Raw genomic sequence first — 27,991 nt, forward strand, 5'->3', positions numbered from 1 at the left:
ACTGAAGTTATGGTGATCTATTTAAAAAGCAAATCTTATAGTGCCCCCTGCCTCGCTTAAAACCTCTTACTTGAGATTGCTCTTGGGGAAAGGTCAAGCTCCAACCAGACCTACAAGGTCATACAAAACCTGACTCCCAGCTGCCACTGCTAGCATTCTGTTTCCCCTCATCGTTACTCTCTGTCAGGACGGCCTGTTTTCCCCTCCGTCTTACTTAACCTCGTTCCTTCACACCTGCCCTTACACTTGCTGTCCCCTCGGCCTACTCTGTGCTTTTCTGTCCCCTTCACGTAGTAATTCCTGCTAATTCTGAGCTGTTATCACTGGCCTAAGGAAGTCTCCCCGACTGTGCCATGTTTCCCTGCTACAGGTACTCCTAGCTGTGTGTATCTTCAGAGTTCTTACTTCATTTGCAGTCTAACACTTACTGCTGATTATTTTATTGACGTTTAACTCGGACTACATGCTTCAGGAGGGTGGGAAACATCTTTTATACTTGTCGTGTCTTTGGTATCCGGGTATCAATGACTGACTATAAATGTTACTGGGTTATTAATGCATGAATATAATGTTAGAAAATAGGCTAACAGTTTTGAGTTACAGATATACTAGGGCTTACCTTAATCATTATGATGGGAAAGAATCTGTAGTTAGCAAAAATAAAAGTATGGGCACCAATTGCACTGGCCTCAGTTAAATGAACCATATAACTTGAAATGTAAATAGATACTTCCAAGTTTCAGGAAGCTTTTAGTCTCTTTAAAGTCGGTAGGCATTCACATTTATATACACCTCCAGTTTGCTTTTCTTAGTATACAGGGTTTTTCCACAGTAAAAAAGACTCAGGTGTGGGTGGAGTGGGTGTTTGGAGGTCTGGATGCTAACCCTGTCTGGGTTTGGGTAGGTGCTCTGCGCTGGACGAGGGGCCGCACGGATTTGCGCCGTGCTCATCCAGTGTTCCTTGCCCTTGGCCGCAATCATTTATAGGGTCAAAACCAGGACGTTCCAAACCAGAGGCACATTATTTAGTCACTGCAATGTTGCTAAAAAAATTATATTATTGATATGATTTCTTATGAAAAGCTAATACCTAGTTTTTGTTCTCTTTTAATTAGGTTTTTTTTTTCCTGGACGTTATTTACATCAATGAGCAAGTATAGATGTAGACTGAGAGAATCCTTAACAAAAGCAGTTTTGATTTATTTAAAAATTCACAATTATTTTTATTGAGATATAATCCACATACATAAAAGTCACCATTTAGAAGTGTACAGCTCATTGGTTTTGAGTATTTACAAAGTTGTGCAGCCACTACCACGGTCTAATCCTGGCATTCATCATCCCCAGAAGAAACCTACTACCCATTAGCAGTCACGCTGCATTCCTGCTCTTTTCAGCTCCTGTCAAATGATTTTTTTCATTGAAAATTGCTTTTTTCCTTGCAGAATCCAAGAAAACAGGGGCCTGAAACCCAAGGCAGTACGGCAGAATTAATAACAGGGCTTGTCCAACTGGTCCCTCAGTCACACATGCCGGAGATCGCTCAGGAAGCAATGGAGGTAAGGGAGGAACGATTCCCGGGCTCTCGAAGGACAGGCTACACCTGTGTACATTCTTGAAGTTTGTTTGGTATGTGGTTTCTATGAGTGATAGATGTAATTTCAGGACGTCTGTCAGAGAGATGTGTCATTTTGAGAAACGGTGTGTTTTTGTCTATACATTGTTTTATGAACTCTATGGAGAAAGAAGGGGTTTACTTGCTTAAATCACACATAGCAAAACATAGCACATTCTTATGCTTAATAAAAAACTCAAAATATTCTAATTGTACTTGAACAACAAAAAACTGAAAAAAATTTTCTAATTATAGTTGACTTTTTGAATTTTACAATATATATAGAATTTTAAATTCAGATACAATTCACGTACCATAAAATTTATTATTTGAAAGTGTGCAATTCAGTGGTTTTTACTATATTCAGTGTTGTGCAACCATCCCTACTGTATAATCCCTATTTCCCCCGTCACCGCAGTCACTGGCAACCCCTAGTCCATCTTCTGTCATTGTAGATTTCCTCATTCTAGATATTTCGGATAAGTGGAATGATACAGTACGTGGCCTTGTGTCTGGCTTTTTTCATTTAACATGTTTTCAAGGTTCATCCATGTTTTAGCATGAATCACTATTTCAGTTTTCTATACTGCTAAAGATTTCATTGTATGGATGTATCCCATTTTTTTCCACCTATTCTTCAGTGGATGCACATTGGGATTTTTTCTACTTTCTGCCTATTGTAAATAATGCTTCTCTGAAAATTTGTGTGAAAGTTGTTGTGTGGAGGCATCTCTTAAGTATATAGTTAGGAGTTGAATGGCTTGCTGGGTCACATGGTAACTCTCTTTAACGTTTTTTAGTAACTGCCAACACTTCCAAAGCGACCGCATCCTTTCATGTTCCCTCCAGCCACGCGTGTGGATTCCAGGATCTCCTTGCCAATACTTGCCATTATTTGTCTTTTTGATTATAGCCATCCTAGTGGCTGTGAATACAGTTGAGTTTTCAAAAAAATTACTTTTATATTGATGACTTGATAATTATGGTTTTAATTTAAATCAGTTTTATTGTGGTGTGATTTACATACAATAAAATCATAAGATTTAAAATGTTTGTCATCACCCCAGAGCGCTCCCCTTGCTTTTGCAGTCATTGCCCGCACGCCCTGTCCCAGAGACCAGTGGTCTGGCTTCTGTCACTGTAGATTAGTTTTGCCTGTTCCAGAAGTTCACACGAATGGGATCTTAGGCGAGATAGTCCTTTTTGCGTGGCTCCTTTCATTCAGCAAGTTTTTGAGATTCATTCATGTTGTTGCACGTGTTAGTTCCCTCTCTTTTATTATTGAAGAGCATTCTGTTGACGATTCTATGGGTTCTGACTTGCTAATGCTCACTTAGGTGAATCTGTTGACCACTAGTGAAAGTTGTCTTGTGCCCCTTTGTGTCCCTCCCTCCCTCCCTCACTCCCTGCCTGCTTCCCTGCTCCCCCTGTAACCACGGATGTGCTTTCTGTGGCTGTAGATTAGTTTGAATTTTACTTAAATGGAATTATAAAGTATATACTTTTTTCTGTCTTTAACTCAGCGTGACCTTCATGGCATTCATCTATGCTGCGTGTATCATTAGTTCATTCCTTTTTAAAAAGTCACTCCTTTTTATTGCTGTGTGGTGTTTCATTGTGGCTGTACCACAGTTGGTTATATATTTTGATGGACATTTGTGTTTTCTAGTTTTTGGCTGTTACAACTAAAAGTTCTGGGAACACGTATATACAAATCTATGTGTAGACATATGCTTTCATTTCTCTTGGGTAAATACCTAAGAGTGCCAGAATCTTACTATGCGGTCATTATAAGAGACAGCTTAAATATAGGGACACTGGAGGGTAGACAGCATAAGGGTGGAGAAAATATGTCACACACACTAACTCTAGAAAACTGGAGTAAGATATATTGAATAGTAGAGTTTAAGGCTAGCAGAGTTACTAGAAGTAGAGATGGACATCTCATTATTACAGAGGGGTCCAATCCATCCAAGAAATAAAACTGTGTGAACCTAATAACAGAGCTTCAAAATATCAAAATATATGCGAGAGAGACACATCAGGTCATCATGGGATACTTGAGCATACTTTTTTCAAAATCCTGATAGAATAAACGGGCAAAGAAAATTAGTAGGGATAGAAGATTTGAACAACACAGCTATCAAATATGACCTATTTGACATAAATAGAGCAATACACTCAATAATGCACTTTCTTTTTAAGTACACATGGAACAGTCAGTGTATCTTACGCATGAAGTCTCAACAAATTCTAAAGGATTGAAGTCATTCAGGATTATTTTTGTGACTACGGTAAAATTAAGCTAGAAATCAATACCAAAAGCTTTATAAAATATCAGATGACTCTACTCTGTTTTCCTTCATACTCTGGACTTACGTACTCTGCAGATCAGTAGATGAAGTTGTTGGGGGAAGAGACACATGGAAGAAGAGTGATGCACAGAGACCAAGAGTCGTAAGGACACAAGGAGACAGGGATGAAAGGATCAGAGATGCAGGGGGACAGGGAGAGAGATACAGGGAGGCTGAGCAGTAAGAAAACAGAGATATGTGGAAGTAAAGAGAGCAGGAGAGTACAGACACCATTAAAAACTGCTTTGCAATATCGACAAAAGCTAACCATGGGACCTAACAATTTCAGCCAGCAGGTACGTAACCAACAGAAAATATATTATTTATTTTTACATTTTTACCAAAAGACACATAAATATTAATAGCATACTTAGTAATAGCCAAAAGAAGTGGAAACATCAGAGTGTCAATAGTAGACTAGATTAATAGTTTTTGTCATATTCATTCTACCAATTAAAACAACAACAAAAGAATGAACAAACTACTCCTAAGTGCAAAGCATGGACGACTCTCACAGACATAACATTGAGAGAAAACAGCCAAATGCAGAAGAATGTGCTGTGAGATTCTTTATGTAAATAGGAAATAGGCAAAACTAATCTATGGTGATAGAAATCAGTAAGTGGCTACCTTTGTCAAGGGCCCATGACCAGAAGGGAATGTGAAAAGGCTTCTGGGTGTTGATAATGTTGATCTAGGTACTGGTTACGTGAGTTATACATTTGTGAAAATTCATTGTGATATATACTTAAGATTAGCTACTTTATTGTAGTATATTGTTTGTACACTTCATTTTACCAAAAATGTTTCAGTATTCATTGCTTATTTGTTTACCATGCTATTGGTCCTATAAATTAGTATATTCCTTACATTCTTTTTGGAAGGATATCTGACAGTATTTGGCAGGAACTGTACAAATGCCCTTTTGTGTGTGTGCAAAAAATTCCATTCCTGTATTTTTTTAATCCAATTCAAAAGGAAAAAACTGCACACATGCATGCTTACTACTGCTCTTATTGACAATAGGAGGCTGTTAGGAGAATTTTTTATATTCACTAATAAGAGAATGGGTTAATAGATAATGACGAGAATGATATTTCAACTTGGTGAACTGATAGACATTCATTAAAACATGCAATCACCCAGCAATATGAAAAAGTACTTATGAAATGTCAGATAAGTATACTGTGTTTATAGTTGTGTTAAAATATATGTAGGAAAGTAAAAAAATGGAAGGGAACATAAAAAGAAACAATTACATTAACTCAGGGAAAAGGTGAACACATTCTCTTTCAATATTTTAAAAAATATTTTGTCAAACAGTATAAACAGAATTTGCCTCTTAAAGTATCAGTTAATGATACTAAAAATTGAATGTTAATTTGTGCTGTCTTTCCCTTGATATGAGAGTTATAAACTATAATTTTTGAAGTCTCACAGTGAATAGCAGTTTTCCTTAAATATCTAAAAGTAATTACAATAAAACTGTTTGAAATAACAGAGGTCTTGTCTTTAATAATTTATGACCTTAGAAGTTATAAAGTGGTACAAGGTTAGACATTTAAATATCTTTTCCTAATTTGAGGCAGGTTATTTGCAGTTTATACACTTGATTTTAAGAAATCAGTTCTCATTATTTGTTCCAAACAGTGTTGCACTGGAATTTTAATAAACGGCTTTGTAGCACAGAAAAGGGTTGCCAGGTGAGCTGACTGAGGACTGAGGGGAGTGTGCAGAGCTCAACAGTGAGCTTCTGGGGAGTGCTGTGGGGTTGGAGTAGGGTAGGGCTGGTTTGAAGGAAGAATCCAGTTTTACTCTTTATATATTTGATGGCTTTAATTTATTCCATATAGTGTTTTTGTATGTTTGTTGTATATTTTAAATTACTGAATTCCTGTTAATGTCCTGTGAGCCAAATTCCAGTTTCAGTTCTGTCAAAGTATTTTTAGGGTGAATAATCTATGAAACGCAAGGTCTACGTTGCTCTCCTTTTTTGAAAAATAATTTACCTTTTCTGTTCCAAAAGAATTTGTGGCAAGGTAATTTTTACTTTATCTTTTGGCCTCAGAGTAAAATATTATTGTGTGTATTAATTTTGGCAAGCTGTCCTTACTTGGGTATTAATTTTATGTTCCCCCAAAAGTTTAATTTGATACTTATTGAAATTACCTGTTTGTATCTTAAAGCAGTTCTTACATGTATGTAGTGGTGTTCTAAATTCATTGTCATCTTAGCCCCGTGCACGTGTGCCATTCTGAGTAAGAACGATGTGAGTGAAGTGAAATGTATATGTATGTCTTCCCCCCAGGGTTTGGATTCTTAGAATTTTTCTTTTACCTTATTCTGTATGTTGAGGCTACAATTAAATAGCTCCATTTGTTAGCATTTGTAAAATAAATAGTCCAATGTTAAGCTGACCTAAAATTTTTCGTGTAATTCTTCTCTGTCTTTAAAATTCAGGCTCTGCTGGTTCTTCATCAGTTAGATAGCATTGACTTGTGGAACCCCGATGCTCCTGTAGAAACGTTTTGGGAAATTAGGTATATGCACTTTTATTTTTTAATCTAATTTAAAATTTTATTTTATATTTATTTTTGTCTTTAAATATTAACACTATAGAACTTGGTTTGTGGTATAACTTGATTCACTTCTACCTCCAGAGGTTTTATGATTTTGTTTTTTATTTGATTTGAAATTATTAATTAGATTGTTTCTTGTTTGAAGCATGGGATCAATGTCACAGCAATGAAGAAAATAAACTTCTAAAGACTGTGTTAAATTTTATTATCCAACCACAAGTACTGTATTTGGTCTATTCTCTTTATTTCCCATTTCTTCATAGTTACCACTGTGTTTTAAGTAGACTTTGTGCAATTATAAGATTAGAGTTTTAAAATTTTGTAATGTTGATAGTTTCACATTTTTAAAACTATGGTCTTTCATAGTTTTTAAAAATACCAGTGTTTTTGATGAATGAATTCATAAAGACATCTGCTTACAAGGCAAAAACATACAGAATTTTATAATTTCCTAGGTTTTATAAATTGTTACCTTTTAATGAGCACAAAGTCAATACATTGTGGAAAATTTAGCCTCAGGTTTTGTCATAATCTTATCACGGAAGTGAGTGCACTAAGTCACTCGCAGCTGAGTTAAATCCTCCCCCCCGCCCCGAGAGCAGCGCTCCTCAACAGTAATGTAATGTAAACCACATACGTACTTCGAAATTTTCTAGTTGCCACACTTAAAAGTAAAAAGCAGGTAAAATTAATTTTAATGTATTTTAACCCAGTATATAACTCTAGAATATTATTTCAACGTTAAATAATATTGAAATATTACTTTAATGTAAAAGTTACTAATGAGATGTTTTACATTCTTTTTTTCATGAAGTCTTTAAAATTTGGAGTATGTTTCACACTTACAGCACATCTCAGTTGGCACAAGCTACATTTCAAGTGCTCAGTAGCCATGTGTGGTGGCTGGCTAGTGGATACTGTGTTGGACAGCTTCAGAGCAGGGATCAGCAAACTTATTCTCTGAAAGGCCAGGAGTAAATAGTTAGGTTTGTGGGCCAGTCAGTCTCTGTCATAACTGTTCATTATACCACAGACTACATTTGAGTGAATGTGGCCATGTTCCCCTAAAACTTTATCTGCAGAAGCAAACAATGGGCTGGGTTTGGCCGGTATGCAGTTGTTTGAAGACCCCCGCTCTAGAGCACTGGGTTTACCTACAGTTTGTTTCTGTGCACGTGGTCCGTTGTTTGTTCTTGAGTCCCCCACAAGGATTCGATGCCTAGATGAAATTATTGGGAGTTTGGGGAATAGTGACTTTAGAAGTACTTGATTTTTTTTTAACACAGTCTGTATACTTTTTCCCTTTATCATGTTTTGATAACCTTTTCTCTAAAATCCTAGAACAGAAAACAAGTTTGTCTAAACTTGTGTCCATTATGAGATGTCATTCTTATGTACCAATCATATATGTGTTAGATTATTTATTGACAATGCTGGTAACAATGTTATGTTATTGCAGCTCACAAATGCTTTTTTATATCTGCAAGAAATTAACGAGCCATCAAATGCTTAGTAGCACAGAAATTCTCAAATGGTTGCGGGAAATTCTGATCTGCAGGAATAAGTTTCTTCTTAAAAATAAGGTAAGCAAAATACCATCTTTAAAAAGGGAAGAATATGTGGGATTGTAATGGGAAGAAATTAAGAAAGTGTTTAGTTTACTTTAGCTGCTCCCTCCTACAAAATCTTTAAGGGAAATATAGATGTAGAGAACAGAGACTAACAAATCAACATTTAAAAAATTATTCTGAGGCTTTGGTCTCAGAGTCATAATCCTGATTAATTTAACTAAATTAAGCAGGTGTCTATGGGGCAGGCCTAAGGAGGAGTGGGGGCTGCTATAACCAAAGTAGATTGAGAGGCATATTCTCCCTCTACTCTCAAGTTCATACCTAACATTCAGATCTTACGGCTGTACTAGATCAGAGAACGTTATCTACCAAGAAGCTGAGGGGAACAGGTTGAGGGCCCTAAATCTAGGGTTATTTATATCTGTGCCATTAAGTTTTCACCTCTTGAAAATACCAGGAATCTTCTTCCTTAGGGTCAAGTGAAAAGTTTGATTTTGAACTTCTGAAGCATAGTGACAAGGTTTGGGGGGATAGAGAAGAGCCTTCGATTTCTTTTAATATATATAAGTCGATTATTTTCTGTAATTAGTCAATTACAAATTCTGTTATGGAGTAGTTTTAGGAATGCTTGATTCAATTAAGTTTTATCCATTTGTAGAATCCTAGCTATGAGAAATCTTAAATGTAACAAACTCATGTGCCTTTAAGTTTACCATACCATTTGCTAGATTTTCTTTGTTCAGAACTAGGCTAATGGTGAATTGGGTTTATTCATATCTGGCTTATCTTAGTGTATTAATATAGTGGAACTTGGCATTACAGTCATACCTTGGTACTTGTCAGCTTCAGAACTCATCAAACTCTGTACTCGTCACATTTTGATGAGAAAAAAAGGTTTCAGCACTTGACACTTGCTCGGGCCTCGTCGCACTTGCTAGAACTTGTGTGAGTCACAATGACACCCTGCAAGAGAAAATGCTTCACCATTCGGTACTTGTCGGTGTAGGCACTCGTCACAAGTTTCCGAACTGATCGACGACGAGTACGGAGGTACCACTGTATTGCTGAGATAAGGAAGAACATTAGACTTCAGGGTTGCATGCCCTTGGCCATGGTGTAGTTCTCCAAACCACTAGCATTAGTAATCCAGTAATGAATTTGCACTGCTCTGGTCAGTAAAGTCATTCTTGTGACATACTTGGCATAAATTCCCGTGTAAATTATGCTCCAGAGGAACTTAGTCTCAGAGTCAACTTCCAAGTACCCTGGCGTGGCAGAGGGTAAAATCTTAGGGGAGAGAATCTTTATAAGTCATTTTTAACTGACTGAGAAGTGCATGTTAATGTTTTACTTGTGTCCATGTTAGATTGAGAAATGTTCATTTACATTTCTAGGGTCTGTTGTTTCTAATGATTTGAAGGGTGGAAAACTGAGAGTCATTCAAAGATATTGAGCAGATATTACTTGTGGGTTTCTAGCGAGTGTTCCTCAAAGTGAGGGATAGGACTTGGGAGGAGAGGTTTTCCAGGGCAGTCTCAAACAAGCAGACAACTCAGTTCATAAGTATTTATTTCTCTCGGTTCTCAGTGCTTCAGAAAGGCTTACTTATTTCTTCTCTCTAGCAGGCAGATAGAAGCTCCTGTCACTTTCTATTCTTTTATGGGGTAGGATGTGACATTCCTTCAAGTGGAACTACCAGTCAGCTGTCCATGGACCATGAAGAGCTACTCCGTACTTGTACTCCTGGCGCCTCTCTCCGGAAGGGGAAAGGAAACATGTCCATGGTAAGCAGCTGCTTTTGTAGTTTTCCTGTATCATGGTCTGTGCTCTGTGCATTTTTCTGAAAGAACTTTCGTAAATTTCAAGTAGGTAATACAGCCTGGTAGAGAACTGCCTAGATTCTGGCTCTAGCACAGCTCTTTGTGGAACCCGAGGCAAGCTCCTGACAGCTCTGTGACTCGATTCCTCAGTTTTAAAATAGGGATGATAATAATTTCCACCCCAGAATTGTTGTAAGGATTAAATGGGTTCATATGTAAGCTGTATAATAAGTATTTGACACTTACAAGATATAACTGCCAGCTATAATTATTATAAATGTCTACTCCATAAGAAAGACCATTTAAACCCCAGAAATTTAAAAGTTGCACCAACTTTAAAAAGTACAAATTTACTGGGAGAAAAAAACATTTTGCTTCCTGTTATAGGTAAATGTTTCTGTGATTTTTGTTTGTGTGTGTGATTCCTTTTAAAAATAAATCATAGTATAAGCAAAAAAATAAAATCATTAGAGAAGAGCTTTATTTGTTTTCAGACTAAAGCTTTTTAATCACTAATTTCCAATATAACAGTGTAACAACTAAATGGCATGGTGCTTACAATTGTCTGCTTCACCTGCAGACTTTGCATTTGTTTCCTAAATGAGGATTTCTCTCTTTCGTGCTTTGGGAATATGTAATCCGGAGTCAAGTGTATCTTCTGTAGCAACATTTGGTTCCTGCTTGTACCTTCATTTCAGTCGGTATTGAATGTACTTATTTCTTCCCTGCAGTAGACAGAATTTCCTGTTACTTCGTCCTTTGTCATAATTGACTGGGAGGTGCCTTACATTTTTATGTAGGTTTATGTTATGGGTGTTTGACTCTTGTCCATGTTGGACTTAATCTACATTTCTGGAATCATCCAGGAGAGGATGATAATTATTCAGTTGGAAATTGGACAGATAGTAGCATTATGTTGGTCCAAATTGTCTGTCTCATTTCTCATTCGCACAAGATATTTGGGGGTTTGAAAATTCCTATTGTGATGAGAGGGGAAAGCTCTTGGGGGTTATTGTGTATGTGGAGGTGCACAGATTGTTGCGTTGTTGGGTTCGGTAAATAAAGTTTCTGCATTGACCATACATGCTTTCCACCCCTGACTCTCAGGACAGTGCAGCAGGGTGCAGTGGAACCCCACCAATATGCCGACAGGCCCAGACCAAACTGGAAGTGGCCCTGTACATGTTTCTGTGGAGCCCCGACACTGAAGCTGTCCTAGTTGCCATGTCCTGTTTCCGCCACCTATGTGAGGAAGCAGATATCCGGTGTGGGGTGGATGAAGTGTCGGTGCACAACTTCCTGCCCAACTACAATACATTCATGGAGTTTGCCTCTGTCAGCAATATGATGTCGACGGGTAAGTATAGCTGATGCTTTTCCCACTCAGTCTGCCTTGAATCGCGTGATATCTGATTGTGCTAGGAATGTAGGGATGTATTTAAGGTGATAACTTTGCAAGTTTAAAGGACTAATTCAAAAAACTTACCTTTTCTGCACAGATAAGGTGAAAATAAATTGGATTTGAAATAAATTGTTAATGTCTCACTGAGTTTTTAATATGACCTATATTCGTTTAAAAACTGGCAGTATAAATTGTTGGTAGTTATATATTATATAAATTACTTGGCCTGAATTGTATATAGGGTGAGACAAAAGTAGGTTTACAGTTGTGAGTACCTGAAACACAACTTATTCTTGTATTATTTATTAATTATTGTATTACTTTCCATATGAACAACTGTAAACCTGCTTTTGCCCTACCCCATAGAATGAAGTTTTAAACACATTGGCATATTCTGAGTAAATATAGGTAGGAATAGCTATTTTATGGTGTGGACATTTGTGAAATCCAAGGGAAAATACCTTGTTCTGTGAGGGAGGTAAGGGAAGTGTTCGGCTTTATCATTTGAAGCATTAGTTCCCCTCCGACTTTGCCTTTTGTGTTGGGCTTGCCGGGTTCCCCATTGGCAAGCAGGGCTCTAAGTGCAGGAAGCTGATTTCCTGTTGTCTTTGTTTAGGAAGAACAGCCCTTCAGAAGAGAGTGATGGCACTACTGAGGCGCATTGAGCATCCCACTGCAGGCAACACTGAGGTATGCCCTCAGCAACAGCTTTCCTCCCAGGCCCCCATCCTCAGTTTTAAAAGCCTCATGTTACATGTAGGTGACCTGAAATAGCTTTTGAAGCAAATCTAAGAAACGTGCATAGTACAAGTAGGATATTATGTTTATGATATGCACCAAGTTTGAGGCCTGGCTATCACTGATTGATTTAGCTCTAGGTTTAAAGTTGCTTTCACTTGGTAATTGCCTTCATTTTAGGCTTGGGAAGATACGCATGCAAAATGGGAACAAGCTACAAAACTAATCCTCAACTATCCAAAAGCCAAAATGGAAGATGGCCAGGTGAGTTTATAAAGTTGATTTTTGTCTATTTATTGATCTGCTAAACATATAACATTAGTAATCTTTTGTGAGTTACTCTTAGTGTATATAATAAGCATATAGTTGTCTTAAGACTATAGACCATAGTTGTCTTAAGCATATAGTTGTGGTTCATCTAAATCTATACTATGTAGTATGGCAGCCACTAGCTACCTGTGGCTGCTTAAATTAAAATTTAACTTAAATTAACTAAAATGAAATACAATTAAAATGCAGTTTCTCAGTCACACAGTAGTTACATTTTAAGGGATCAATAGCCACATGTGGCAATTGGCTACTGTTGAACAGCACGGCTATAAAATGTTTCCATCACTGCAGAAATACTGGACAGCACGGACCTAGAGATGATTTGTGGTAGAGCCTTCCTTTACCCTCCTTCTTTTTCTCCATCAGAGTATTTCACAGAATTTTCAGAAAAGGGGCATCAAGTAGAGAAAAATAAATTAAAATTGAAGCAATGAATTTTACTATTTTATTAAATATTCTAATTAAGAGATCTGGTGGGTAGATGACTTGATCCTGTAGGTTAAATGAAGTTTTAAAACTTAAACATTGAATTCATCAGCTGTTACATGTTACCCTGGAAATCAGTACTTAAGTGGTATTTGTACAAACCTGATTTGTAATGACCATGTTGCTTTCATTATTAGGTGTTTTAGAAAACCTGGTTAGTCCCCTATTGCTTTATTCCTGTCAAGCTTAATTAGGACAAGGAAAAAAGTTACATTTTTGTGAAGCAAATGTATACCTATTATCATTATTTGTAGATGATAATGTGGCTTCAGAACGAAAGTCCTCCTTGCCCCTTTGGTAACTTTTATTGGGATATAAGTCACATACATACAGTTCATCCATTTAAAATGTACAATTCAGTGGTTTTTAATACAGTCACAGAGTTGTGCATCCATCACCATAATTTAAAAAAACTTCATAATCTTTAGTTACCAATTCACTAATTTCCCTTTCCCCCCTCCCCTTCACCCCCTCCCTCCCCATGAGGCCTCGGCAACCAGTAATTTGCTTTTTGTCTCCGTAGACTTGCCTATTCTTGACATTTCATATAAATGGAATAATGCAGTGTGTGGTCTCTTATGACTTTCCTTTTTCCGCCCACTTGGAATAGTGTTTGCAAGGTTCATTCATGTGAATCAAAGCTTTTTAAAATATATCAATGGCTCTTTAAAAATGTGTATGGTAGTCTTAAGTCTGGATTTTTTTTACTTTATTTTTTCATCTTAGACACATTTTTTTAAGCCTAACAAAATCATCTATAAATTTAAGTGACAATTCAGGATATTAGATAGTGAACATATCTGTGCAGCCAGCACCCACGTCAAGAAATATTAATCAGCATACCAGAAACCTTCATTGTGCCCTTCCAGTCCTTAACAACCCAAGAGGAACCATAATCCTGACTATTAAATAAAATACTTTGTTTTTAAACTTTATACAAATAGAATAATAGATATACTCTTTCTTAAAAAAATTTTATTGTTACTCAATTACAGTTGTATGCCTTTTCTCCCCATCCCTCCACCCCACCCCAGCTGAACCCACCTCCCTCCCCCACCTCCACCCTCCCCCTTGATTTTGTCCATGTGTCCTTCATAGTAGTTCCTGTAATCCCCTCTCCTCACTGTCCCCTCCCCACTCCCCCCTGACTATTGGTAGATTGTTCTTAACTTCAATGTCTCTGGGTATATTTTGTTTGCTTTTTTCTCCTGTTGATTATGTTGCAGTTAAAGGTGAGATCATATGGTATTTGTCCCTCACCGTCTGGCTTGTTTCACTTAGCATAATGCTCTCCAGTTCCATCCATGCTGTTGCAAAGGGTATAAGCTCCTTCTTTCTCTCTGCTGCATAGAATTCCATTGTGTAAATGTACCATGGTTTTTGGATCCACTCATTTGCTGATGGGCACTTAGGTTGCTTCCAGTACTTGGCTATTGTAAATTGTGCTGCTATGAACATTGGGGTGCATAGGTTCTTTTGGATTGGTGTTTCAGGGTTCCTAGGGTATAATCCCAGCAGTGGAATTGCTGGGTCAAAGGGCAGTTCCATTTTTAGTTTTCTGAGGAAATTCCATACTGTTTTCCACAGTGGCTGCACCGGTCTGCATTCCCACCAACGATGTATACTAGGGTTCCCTTTTCTCCGCATCCTCTCCAACATTTGTTTGTGGATTTGTTTATGTTGGCCACTCTAACCGGTGTGGAATGGTACCTCATTGTGGTTTTAATTTGCATCTCTCTGATGGCTAGTGATGCTGAGCATCTTTTCATATGTCTCTGGGCCCTCTGTATGTCTTCCTTGGAGAAGTGTCTGTTCAAGTCCTTTGCCCATTTTTTAATTGGGTTGTTTGTCTTCCTGGAGTGCAGTCATATGAGTTCTTTATATATTTTGGAGATCAGGCCCTTGTCTGAGGTAATATTGGCAAACATGTTTTCCCATACTGTTGGTTCTCTTTGTATTTTAATGCTGTTTTCTTTAGCCCTGCAGAAGCTTTTTATTTTGATGAGGTCCCATTTGTTTATTCTTTCCCCTTTGTCCCTTGCTTTAGGGGATGTGTCTGTGAGGATGTTGCTGCGTGGAATGTCTGAGATTTTCCTGCCAATGTTTTCCTCTAGGACTTTTATGGTGTTACGACTTATATTTAAGTCTTTTATCCATCTCGAGTTTATTTTCGTGTATGGCGTAAGTTGGTGATTGAGTTTCATTTTTTTGCACGTAGCTGTCCAGATCTCCCAACATCATCTGTTGAAGAGGCTGTTTTTGCTCCATTTTATGCTCCTGCCTCCTTTGTCAAATACTAATTGACCATAAAGACTTGAGTTTATTTCTGGGCTCTCTGTTCTGTTCCATTGGTCTATGTGCCTGTTTTTATGCCAGTATCAGGCTGTTTTGATTACAGCGGCCTTGTAATACAGTTTGATATCAGGTATTGTGATCCCTCCTGCTTTGTTCTTCTTTCTCAAAATTGCTGCAGCTATTCGGGGTCATTTATGGTTCCATATGAATTTCTGAAATGTTTGTTCTATATCTGTGAAATATGTCATGGGTACTCTAATAGGGGTTGCATTGAATCTATAAATTGCTTTGGGTAGTATGGCCATTTTGATGTTAATTCTTCCAATCCATGAGCATGGTACATGCTTCCATTTGTTTGTGTCTTCCTTAATTTCTTTCTTCAGTGTTGTGTAGTTTTCTGAGTACAGGTCTTTTACCTCCTTGGTTAGGTTTATTCCTAGGTACTTTATTTTTCTTGTTGCTATATCAAATGGGATTTTTTTCCTGATTTCTGTTTCTGCAGTTTCGTTGTTGGTATACAGGAATGCCTTTGATTTCTGAGTATTGACTTTGTATCCAGCTGTTTTGCCAAATTCATTTATTAGGTCGAGTAGTTTTTTGGTGGAGTCTATAGGATTTTCTGTGTACACTATCATGTCATCTGCAAACAGTGACAGTTTCATTTCCTCCTTTCCAATTTGGATGCCTTTTATTTTTTTTCTTGTCTGATTGCTATGGCTAGGACTTCCAATACTATGTTGAATAGGAGTGGTGAGAGAGGGCATCCTTGTCTTGTTCCTGATCTTAGTGGGAAAGCTGTAAGTTTTTGTCCATTGAGTATGATGCTGGCTGTAGGTCTCTCATATATGGCCTTTATTATGTTGAGGAATGCTCCCTCTATTCCCACTTTGCTGAGTGTTTTTATCAGAAATGGGTGCTGTATCTTATCAAATGCTTTTTCTGCATCTATTGATATGATCATGTGATTTTTGTCTTTGCTGTTGTTTACGTGATGTATTATGTTTATTGATTTGCAAATATTGTACCATCCCTGGGATGAATCCCACTTGGTCATGGTGTATGATCTTTTTAATGTATTGCTGGATGCGGTTTGCCAATATTTTGTTGAGATATAATCTTGTATCTGGCTTCTTTCACTCAACATTGTGAGAGTTATCCACAGTATTCCATAAAGTTGTAGTTCATTCATTGTTATTGCTATCTATTATCTTATTCAACAAACAATCTACAATTTAATTTTTCTTTCTACTCATTTTGATAATTGGATGGCTATCCAAAAAATATTTAGTTATTTTGAATAGTGCTGTTATGAACAATCTTTTTTAAATTATATTTTATTGATTATGCTATTACAGTTGTCCTGATTTTTCCCCTTTAGCCCCACCTCCTGCAGCCCTGCCCCATTCCCTCAGGCAATACCCCAACATTGTTCATGTCCATGGTCATGCGCAATAAGTTCTTTGGCTACTCCATCTCCTATACTGTACTTTACATCCCCATGGCTATTCATGGTAACCACATATATTAGTACTTCTTAATCCCCTCACCTCTTCACCCATTCTCCACACCACATCCCATCTGGCAACCATCAAAATGCTCTCCATATCCATGATTCTGTCTGTGTTCTTCTTGTTTGCTTAGTTTGTTTTTTAAATTCAATTGTTGATAGATTTGTACTTTTTGCCATTTTATTGTTCATAGTTCTGATCTTCTTTTTCTTAAATAAGTCCTTTTAACATTTCATTTAATAATGGTTCGGTGATGATGAACTCCTTTAGTTTTTTCTTGTCTGGGAAGCTCTTTATCTGCCCTTCAATTCTAAATGATAGCTTTGCTGGGTAGAGCAATCTTGGATGTAGGTCCCTGACTTTGAATATTTCTGGCCAATCCCTTCTAGCCTGCAAAGTTTCTTTTGAGAAATCAGCAACAGTCTTATGGGAACTCCCCTGTAGGTAACTAACTGCTGTTCTCTTGACGCTTTTAAGATTCTCTCTATCTTTAGCATTTAATTATGATTTGTCTTAGAGTGCGCCTGTTTGGGTCCATCTTGCTTGGGACTTCTGTGCTTCTGGACTTGCATGTCTATTTCCTTCACCAAATTAGGGAAATTTTCTTTCATTATTTTTTTAAAATAGATTTCCAATTTCTTGCTTTTTCTCTCCTCCTCTGGCACCCCTGTGATGTGAATATTGGATATCTTGAAGTTGTCCCAAAGGCTTCAAGATCTTCAATACTATCCTCATTTTTAGGATTCTTTTTTCTTCTTGTTCTGATTGGTTGTTTTTTGTTTCCTTATGTTCCAAAGCATTGATTTGATTCTCGACTTCATCTACTCTACTGCTGTTTCCCTGTAAATTGTTCTTTATTTCAATTAGTGTATACTTCATTTCTGACTGTATCTCTTTTATGCTGTTGAGGTTCTCACTTAGTTCCTTGAACATCCTTATAACCAGTGTTTTGAACTCTGCATCTGATAGATTGCCTCTCTGCATTTCACCTAGCTCTTTTTCTGGAGTTTTGATCTGTTCTTTCATTTGGGCCATGTTTTTTTGTCTCCCTGTGTTTGTTTTTGTGTATTGGGTAGAGCTGCTTTGACTGTGTCTTGGTAGTGTGGCTTAATGTAGTAGGTACCCTGTGGGGTCCAGTGGCACAGCCTCCCCTATCACCCAACCTGGGTACAAGGTGTGCCCTTCATGTGTGCTGAGTACACCCTCTTGTTGTAGTTGGCCCTTGGTTGCTGTTGGCAGATCAATGGGAGGGATTTACCCAGGCCTGTCACTGCAAGGACTGGCTCTGACCACTGACCACCAACCTCTGCCCTCTGTGGAGAGTCAGCTGTGCAGGGGCAGGGTGGTGGTTCTCCACTGTGGTCTGTAGCTGTCCACTAGGTGCACCGGCCCTGGGGTTTCCCGAGTGGTGCAGGCCAAGGTCAGCCCCGACCTGTGTTTTTCCCAGGGCCACCCTGCCTGAGCTATGAAGCAATCTGAGATGGCTGCTACTTATGCTGGGTTTGGAGATACCTAGTCAAAGCCAAGCTGTGAATCTAGGCTGGCTGCTGTTAGTGCTGGGCCTGGAACTCACTGAGGCCAGCTGTTGGTTGTTTGAGAGGATTTAGGAAGTTGTGCAACATGAGCCAAGACCATCCATTCATATGCAGAAGTATCTTATGTGGGCCCATAAGTTGGGTGGGGTGGAGTCTCTGGGGATCTCCAAGGTGAGTTAAACAGTGTTAATAAGGTTGATGGAGTCTCAGATATGGCACCAGCTTGCTGGCTCTGTGGCTTTCTGGTGAAAGGTTAGAAAAGGGACAATGGCCTCTGTTAGCCTTGATGCCAAACACTTCAGTTCCTCCCTGTATGCCACTGGTGCCTTTCGAGCTGCTACCTCAGTGCTGGAGCTCAGATGGAATGAGTCTGAGTAGATGAGTCTGTGTGTGGGTTCTTTAAGAGGAACTCCTTGGGGCTCCAGAAGTTTCTTCCACCAACTCAATTCCCGTTGGTTTTTTGCAGCCAGAAGTTGTAGGGACTTAACTTCCTGGCACTGGAACTCTGGGCTGGGGGGCCTGATGTGGGGCTACAACTCCTGGCTTACAATATTTCCTTCCCAAATTTTTATCCACCACACGTGTGGTACCAGCCCATTCCCTGTCTGTGCCCCTCCTACCAGTCTGCATGGATGTAGTTTCTTTAATTCCGTAGTTGTCAGACTTCCATTCAACTCAGTTTCTGACGTTTCTGAGTGATGGTTGTTCTATATTTTCGTTGTAATTTCGATGTGGTTGTGCAATGAGGAGAGCCATGTCTGCCTACCAAACATTCTTGAACGTGTCTTTTGGTGACCATCTGGATGTCTGTACTTAGCAGTGGAATGGCTGGGTCGTGGGATATGCAGATGCACATGTGGGGAATACAAATTATTACAGCCACTTTTAAGAACTGTTTATTGGTGTCGCAAAGACTTTAAAAAGACAATTTACATTTTACAATTAACTGTTACAATACCTATGTAAATAATGAAATATCATCCAGCCATTTAAAGCTTTCTTTTTAAAGAATATATGCCAGATGAGGCATTTGCTCCACTAACAGAGGTCTATTAAAGGTTTCCTACACCTGCATGAACAAACAATTTTTCTGTTGTGATTGTTCAGATTATAGCCCTTTAGAACAGAATCACCGAAATGGAGATCACATGGAGGGTTAATCAGTTGGTGGGGAAGGGGAGAATGGGGTAAAAGGTACAGGGAATAAGAAGCAGAATAGGCAGGCACAAAATAGATGGGGAGGTTAAGAATAGAACAGGCAATTGAGAAGCCAAAGAACTTCTATGTACAACCCATGGACATGAACTGTGGGGTGGGGGAATGCTGGAGGGTGAGTGGCGCGGTGCATGGTAGAGGGGAGGGGGATAAAGGAGAGGCAAAAACTTGAGACAACTGTAATAGCATAATCAATAAAATATACTTAAAAAAATTATAGCCCTTTAAAGACCAAAAATAGAAAATAAAATATTACATATACTTTTTCTGATTCAGTTAGGTAAAAAGAAAATATATTGAAGCACTTAAATATTTAATAGATATATCAGGCCTAGACAGAGGTAAGCTGAGAACATTAATATAATATATTCAATGAATAACTGCATTTGCTACATCAATGAATGGAACAACATTATCAAAACAGTGTAAGACAAAGGAAACTTGACATTGTACACACCGACCAAAACTGACGATCAGAAACTTGTAATCATTCGAGCCCTGGTAAGAAGCATAAAAATACAGCAGAATTCACACTGAAGAAAAAACATAAGCCTAATTCTTTAGACACTACAGACATCTTAGACACAAAAGATCCACCCAGGTGGAAGAACAATAGTATTATCAAAATCTTTATATTTCAGCTTAAGTTTAACTTCACTTAGCTTATTTAATTTTCTTTGCATATAATGACAATTTAAGAATATTTAACTGTAATTTGAAAACAGAGTAATCACCATGTGTTCCCAGAGTCAAGAAGAGCATAAGAATTACTATTTCTTTGTTTCTGTTGGAGGGAATCTAATTAACATTGCCAAAAGGTGCTAGATAAAAAGCAAGACTAGGGGATAAAATATGAACCCTGTATGAATGAATTTAAACCTACTATGAAAATCACAATAAGGAAAAAATAGGGTGGTAATGTTATATTAAGTGCTTGGAACCTAAGTCAATAGAGTACACAAAGTGAACTTTGACTAATGCATAAACATTTTTTAAATTCCCATTTATCTCGTTTTCTAAAATCTTAAGGGAACTTTCTGCAAATCTCATTCAGATCTGTCTGTCCATAAACCCACATGCTAAGGAACAGAGATGTTTCTCTGCTTCATTTATTAAGCGTTCAGGAGGATTGATTGCACCATCATCTTGGACTGTATCCAACAGCAAAGTGCTTCCTTTTTTGCAATCATCCAAATTCACGTCTGTCACAGCATCACTGTTGAATTGATGTTTATGAACTGCAGGCCCCTGACTAAGATGTTCATGGTAAATAGGTACTAAATTGGGAAAATGTTTTTGGAGATGAGATGTTAGTTCTGCATTTGAATTAATCTGAACTGGTTTCTTTTCACACCCAGATTTGTCACCATCAAAATCAACTATGTTTTTTTCCTAATTTTGCACTGACCTGGTAGTTACTGCAACGGGCGTCATTTGTACTTGGCATATGATCATATTTGCCCATCCATCGTGGTTATGGTGGAGGTGGTGATGCTGTGGACTAATAAATTGCTGACTGATAATCTATTCCCAGTTGTCTCCCCAGAAAATGCCCAGTGCGTGTAATACAGGGGTCCTGGGTTACTTGTGCTATATGAGCAGCAGTGATTTCCCTGACATACTATGTTCTGGGTCTTCAGTGTATGAACAGGCATCTAGCGTTTATATTCATCTATCAATAGTATTGACTCAGTGTTAAAAACCAGGTCCTTTCCTGTTCCATAGCTTGTCCCACTTCTTTCTGATGGGCCATAGGCGTTTCCTACACATGTGTTTGCTAGACTTTCTAACTTTGATATGAAGGTCTGTATCACAGCTGCTTTCAGGGGCATTGCGACCATGATCATTATCTCCAGTTCTTTTTTAAGTTCTCTGACTGGGCTTCGCTGCCATGGTTCCCAGATGACTGGCTTGCATGATAAGAATTCACCTCATTGCTAGATCCATCACTGAGTCCCCTGCTGCCACGAGGACCACTGTTTCTGTCTTCACACTGTTGTCAGTTTCTTCAGAACTTCCTGCGCGGATTCATGTGTCTCAGAGTTGCTGGTGTACATGTTTGATTCTGTTAATAAGTTGCTCACCCATTTCAATGTCACTGCCTCCACTTTGATGGGTTTCACTATATCACTGCTTTGAGGTAACCAAGGTGATGGAGCTGCTCTTCTGAGCTCTTCTGCCTCTTTCTTATTTCCAGTGGGAAGATTAGCATTTAATAAAGATGCAAAAGTACTCTAGATAGCTGAACCTTAACTGCTGTTAGTGCAGCATTCCATGATGCTTTAATTAATATCCACGCCAAGTACTGTGGCTCTTCAGTTTGAACATTTGGCTCGAGAGCTGAGACTGAATTAAAGATACGTCTCAGTGGTACTGGATTCAGATTCTTGACGAGTGAAGGAAATAAGTCATGTCCGTGCTGAGTACAGAGTTTCAGCTGTGCTGCAGCCCGAATGTAGTCAGTATGCTGAGCACTCAGTTTGCCTTTCCACTGCCAAAAAATGCAAAATCACTTCGATAATCTCAACATGTAAATTTGCTCCAAATATATGCTGTACCACTTTGTTGCTGCCAGGCCAAGCTGCAAGTTCTTTTGCAGTGGACGTTTCTGTGTCTGATACCAATGGTTTGATATTGTACACATCATCGAAGGTGTGAAGTTGATACTTATTCTTACGTGGTCCAGCCAACCTCATAGTCAAAGTAGGAGACACAGAGTGCTTCACTGCAGGATCTAGGCTTTCTGTATCGAAGCTCAATGTTGTAGCCCGTGGTTCTTTCACTGTGTTCCCCTTAAGTCAGCCATGTCACAGGCCACACTCTGTCTTAGCTCCTGATCAGAGAGCTTCCGTAAATACTTGATCACCTAGGTCCTACAAGGGACGATGTGCTGCACAAAGCAGGGGTGTACGCCACATTCTGATGATAGGGACAGTTGTATTAAATGCACGTGCTGCAAGAAATGTCAGTTTCAGGAGTTCATATTCAAAACCATCCTTCATAAGAGAAAGGCCACTCTCCTCACAAAGCAGACATAGATAAGAAAGCAGTGCAGTGGTGCTTCTACATTACTGATGCCACAGAATGCCCCAATATGTCGCTTTCTTGGGTTACTTTAGTCACTGTAGTAGGATAAGTATTATGCTTGTAAGCAGCATGTAAGAGAAATGGAATTTGAAAAAAAAATTGCCACACATAATAAGAGTTTTTCCATCTCATCTGTACTCCTTAAACTAAAAGGATTAGAACTCTGAAGATCTCTCCTCAGATTCCAAATTCCTGTAGAATGTAATTTTTTCCTATTGATTTTTGTCTTCCTGTACTTTCTTCATTAATCTCTCTTTCTGTATTCATTGGTTCTTCTTCTTGATTACTCTCAACTTGCCATGTGGAATCTATGTTAATAATAATACAATGTATACAAAGCTGGCCACAGAGCACTTGGACTTGGGCAGTCACTAAGTTAATAAGTGCATGTAGTACTTGGTTAAAAATCTCCAAATGCTTACATTCCTTGAAGCAGCATAGACATTGCTTCTGTGTCGAGGAATTGATATAAGAAAATATTTTGAAAACTACAGTGAGATACCACTTCACACCAGGGAGAAAGCCATCATAAACAAATCAACAAACAACAAGTGTTGGAGAGGATGTGGAGAAAAGGGAACCCTAGTGCACTGTTGGTGGGAATGCAGACTAGTGAGGCCGCTGTGGAAAACAGTATGGAATTTCCTCAGAAAACTAAAATTGGAACTGCGTTTTGACCCCGCAATTCCACTGCTGGGATTATACCCTAAGAACCCTGAAACACCAATCCAAAAGAACCTATGCACCCCAATGTTCACAGCAGCACAATTTACAATAGCCAAGTACTGGAAGCAACCTAAGTGCCCATCAGTAAATGAGTGGATCAGAAAACTATGGTACATTTACACAATGGAATAGTACACAGCAGAGAGAAAGAAGGAGCTCCTGCACTTTGCGACAGCGTGGATGGAACTGGAGAGCATTATACTAAGTGAAATAAGCCAGGCAGTGAGGGACAAATACCATATGATCTCTCACCTTTAACTGGAACATAATCAACAGAAGAAAAAAGCGAACAAAATATAACCAGAGACATTGAAATTAAGAACAATCTGACAATAACCAGAGGGGAGAGGGGAGGGGGCAGTGGGGGGAAGGATTGTCAGGAACTACTGTAAAGGACATGTGGACAAAACCAAGAGGGAGGATGGAAGCAAGGGAGGGAGGTGGGATTGGCTGAGCTTGGGGGGGGAACAGTAGGGGGAAGTGCAGGCAACTAATTGAACATCAATAAAGTAATTAAAAAAATATTTTGAGAATATGTTCCTTGCTGAGCTGCAGTCTGTCACCATCTTCTGTGTCTGATACTGTATCTGTTTATTGCTGCCCTCAATTCTCTAAGGCTCCTCCTTCCTCAAGAAGTCAGACACCTTGATGTGACTAGCAGTGGCAGTGAAAACTTGGATTTTTTTAAATATAAAAGATGTCCTTTTGTCATGGAATTGTATAAAAAGTGGTTTGTTGAGTCTCTCAATTGAGGATGAATTTATGCTTCCCTGTGTTTAGGCTGCTGAAAGCCTTCACAAGACCATTGTTAAGAGGCGAATGTCTCATGTGAGTGGAGGAGGATCCATTGATTTGTCTGACACGGACTCCCTACAGGAATGGATCAACATGACTGGCTTCCTTTGTGCCCTTGGGGGAGTGTGCCTGCAGCAGAGGAGCAGTTCTGGCCTGGCCACCTATAGCCCACCCATGGGTCCAGTCAGTGAACGCAAGGGTTCCATGATTTCAGTGATGTCCTCAGAGGGAAATGCAGATACGCCTGTCAGCAAATTTATGGACCGACTGCTGTCCTTAATGGTGTGTAACCATGAGAAAGTGGGACTGCAGATACGGACCAATGTGAAGGACCTGGTGGGTCTAGAATTGAGTCCTGCTCTTTATCCAATGCTATTTAACAAATTGAAGAATACCATCAGCAAATTCTTCGACTCACAAGGACAGGTAAAGTGTGTTCTGCTTTTTAATTTTTCACCTTTCCCTATGAATAGAGTGACATATTTATGAAGGTCTTTTGTTTAGATTATTTAATAAGATACTGGGATGAGCATTCACTCACAAGTTTGAAAAGCAATAGGCAAAAAAATGCAGAAAAAATAATTCTCTATTGTGGGATAAATTTGCCGTTTTGGAGCTGTAGTGTGTGGGTGTGCCTGCGGCTACGAATGTCCTAGATATGGGTACGAATGTCTGTGTCTGTGTGCCCGTTTGGGTGCAGGCCTCTGGGTGCTTTTCTGCATATGTATGGCATTGAGATCAGGCAGCTTCATCTCTCCGTGGTCTGTCTGCTGTGCACTGATTCCAGATGTGTTCTGTTCCTTGTGTAGGTTTTACTGACTGACACCAATACTCAGTTTGTAGAGCAAACCATAGCTATAATGAAGAACTTACTAGATAACCACACTGAAGGCAGCTCTGAACACTTGGGGCAAGCTAGCATTGAAACAATGATGTTAAATTTGGTCAGGTAAGCATTCTACTGAAATGTAGCAGAAACACATTGGTATTAGTAGTTATTAGTGAAGTAATTTGCCATCCTTTTCTTTATTGCCCCCAAATTAGGGTGTGACAATAAGGTAACCAGAAGTTATGTATGTTCTCTTACACACAAAGTAAAAATCTTGCAGCTTTTGTAGTTACTTTTAGTAATTTTACTTGAGATTAAAGCATTTAGAAAAACCTCCTCTTTTGTTTATATCTGATCTTTTTTTTCTAATGTTTCTATGTCCAAACAGATATGTTCGTGTGCTTGGGAATATGGTCCATGCAATTCAGATAAAAACGAAACTGTGTCAGTTAGTCGAGGTGATGATGGCAAGGAGAGATGACCTCTCATTTTGTCAAGAGATGAAATTTAGGTGAGTTCTTAAAGAGCAAAGTCGGGTCTTCTAACTGTTACAGTAAATGTAAGTACAGAAAAATAGTAGGTACCTGGTTATTACGGGAAGAAGAGGGGTTGTGAGGATGGTGGAAAAGGAACATTTCATGTGCTTGTTTTTCTCTCATGTCTCTCAAATTTCCCAAAGCTTTCTGCTCATGACAGTATTGCCTTTTTCTAAAATTATGCTATTCTTGAGCTAAGAATTTGGATCTGTTTCCAAACTGATACATAGCTAAGGGCTGACATGGAGGGTCAGTATTCCAGTTGCCTGTGTGATCCCTTCTGTTAGATCTGATGGCAATATCTCTTTTATAAAACTGTCACCTTGCCTGGGTGATTTGGCACATTGTGTACACTATTTAAAAAAGGCGTATGTGTGACTTTTAAAAAATTGTTTCCTATTTTCCTTTTCTCTGCCATTCTATAGGAATAAGATGGTAGAATACTTGACAGACTGGGTTATGGGAACATCAAACCAAGCAGCAGATGATGATGTCAAATGTCTTACAAGGTAAAAAAGAGAATGACCTTTAAGTATCAGCAGGTTTCCTCTAGGCATTAGTACTACTTCATTATAGCCGCTATATATATTTTTATATGTATTGAAATTATTGTTCTGGATATTAAGCTTTTGCATTTGAGTTACATACTGTTTTTTTTTTTTAACTGAAAGACTAAAAAAAATGTGAGAGCATTATGTTTGGAAAGTTAGTGTGATCTAGGAAGCGTAGTGTACAGTTATTGGAAAATAAAATATATGTAGCCATACATTATTTTATGGTTAGATACATAAATGTGTTATTTGAGGCACTTAATTGTTTTGAGTTGTTTTAAAAAAGTAATTGATTAATCAAGTTCGGTCTAATGATAAATACTTACTGCCACATATCAGAAAATAATTAAACACTATGAACTACACAGTAATTTCCATGTATTTCTTTGGCCAGGCTTGGTTTTTTAATTCATTCTTTTAAGGTCATCATTTACCAAGATTACTTTGTAGAAAGTTATTATGACCCTCTCCTAAATTTGAAATGTTTTTTGCATTCTGCGGTCTGCATATTAACTCAAATTGCTTAGGTTGTCCTAATGATTTGTTTAATGAAATAGGTAGTTCCTAAAGTGTGTGTCTGTTCGTTAGGAAGAAGTTTGTTTGAGGGGAGGGTGGAGTGAAGAACCTGGAAGACTTACTGTGGTCTTTAAATGTTTTTTTCTTCAGAGATTTGGACCAGGCAAGCATGGAAGCAGTAGTTTCGCTCCTGGCTGGTCTTCCACTGCAGCCTGAGGAAGGAGATGGCGTGGAACTAATGGAAGCCAAATCACAGTTATTTCTTAAGTAAATTTCAGTTGTCAAAAACCCAAGGGAGAAAACAAAGCCCCACATAACAAAACAATGAAAGTGTAATCAAAGTGATAAATGATTACATTTAGAACATGGACATTGTTTTGGTATTATGGCCAACGGCTGCTGTCCCATAAAACATAACCCATGCATGAAGCAGTACTCCCTGTGACAGAGGTGGAACAGGAAAACAACTGTGTTCTGTGGTTTTTAAAGAAAATGATCTGACCAGGGAATTTTTATAGGCAATATAACTCAGATCGCCTATTTGAACCACTGATTTTATACGCTAAACATTAAAAGTGATGCATTTACATGGCATCTGTTTGGTGTCTATGTAGTGAAATATGTGTTGGGCTGTGTCCGGGCAAAATCGTTCTCGGTAGAGCACACTCCATCCATAATGAGCCACACTGGCTGATTATCCCAGGACCGGAGGGGTGCAGATGCCCTAGGCCCACTCGTGTCCTGATACACATGTGACGATTTCAGAGTGTCTGGTGAGTTTTCTGGTTGGTGTGGCCTTCACTGTATAAGGGTCAGTCTTTTTATTTCTCAGGTATTTCACATTGTTTATGAACCTTTTGAATGACTGTAGTGAAGTTGAAGATGAAAATGCACAGACAGGTGGCAGGAAACGTGGCATGTCTCGGAGGCTGGCCTCACTGAGGCACTGTACAGTCCTTGCGATGTCCAACTTGCTCAATGCTAACGTGGACAGCGGCCTCATGCACTCGATAGGTGAGATAAGTGAGAGCTTCGTACGGAAGTTTGAAACTTAGAGGACTGGCACAGAAGACCAGTAGCGTTACTTCAGCAAGTTCGTGGTAGTAAACTCGTATCTGTCCTTCTCAGGTTTAGGTTATCACAAAGATCTCCAGACAAGAGCTACGTTCATGGAAGTTCTGACAAAAATCCTCCAACAAGGCACAGAATTTGACACCCTTGCAGAAACAGTGTTGGCAGATCGGTTTGAGAGATTGGTGGAGCTGGTCACGATGATGGGTGATCAGGGGGAGCTCCCTATAGCTATGGCTCTGGCCAATGTGGTTCCTTGTTCTCAGTGGGTAAGTTCATTGAAAGCGGGGAGGAAAAGCGCCTGCCATGTGCCATGTAGCAGATGGTTCAGAATTCATTTGTGCACTGAGTGTTCATTGATGTAGTTGCTGAGACTTCAGAGCTGGTTCAAATAATATCTGAAGCTTCTTACTTCAGATATTATTTGAGTAG

At 38.7% G+C, this 27,991-nt stretch overlaps 1 protein-coding gene across 6 annotated transcripts in view; it reads left to right on the forward strand.

The window, feature by feature from the left end:
* Positions 1-27,991, forward strand: part of NF1 (neurofibromin 1) — a 220,448-nt gene that overhangs the window by 80,331 nt on the left and 112,126 nt on the right. For 4 of the 6 annotated variants that reach the window (XR_008425115.2, XM_053910986.2, XM_053910982.2 and 1 more), the window contains exons 14-27: positions 1,446-1,559; positions 6,430-6,509; positions 8,008-8,131; positions 9,742-9,903; positions 11,047-11,296; positions 11,958-12,031; positions 12,260-12,343; positions 24,042-24,482; positions 24,866-25,005; positions 25,274-25,396; positions 25,847-25,930; positions 26,639-26,755; positions 27,321-27,502; positions 27,617-27,828. Coding sequence is in view for 5 of the 6 variants with exons in the window: in XM_053910986.2 (XP_053766961.1) it covers positions 1,446-1,559; positions 6,430-6,509; positions 8,008-8,131; positions 9,742-9,903; positions 11,047-11,296; positions 11,958-12,031; positions 12,260-12,343; positions 24,042-24,482; positions 24,866-25,005; positions 25,274-25,396; positions 25,847-25,930; positions 26,639-26,755; positions 27,321-27,502; positions 27,617-27,828 (2,187 nt within the window). In the remaining variant the exon portion in view is untranslated. The remainder of the gene's footprint in view (positions 1-1,445; positions 1,560-6,429; positions 6,510-8,007; positions 8,132-9,741; positions 9,904-11,046; positions 11,297-11,957; positions 12,032-12,259; positions 12,344-24,041; positions 24,483-24,865; positions 25,006-25,273; positions 25,397-25,846; positions 25,931-26,638; positions 26,756-27,320; positions 27,503-27,616; positions 27,829-27,991) is intronic. The other 2 variants (XM_053910985.2, XM_053910983.2) reach the window with 2 other exon arrangements.

Source organism: Desmodus rotundus, chromosome 9, assembly GCF_022682495.2.
Source record: "Desmodus rotundus isolate HL8 chromosome 9, HLdesRot8A.1, whole genome shotgun sequence".
Taxonomy (NCBI): Eukaryota; Metazoa; Chordata; class Mammalia; order Chiroptera; family Phyllostomidae; genus Desmodus; species Desmodus rotundus.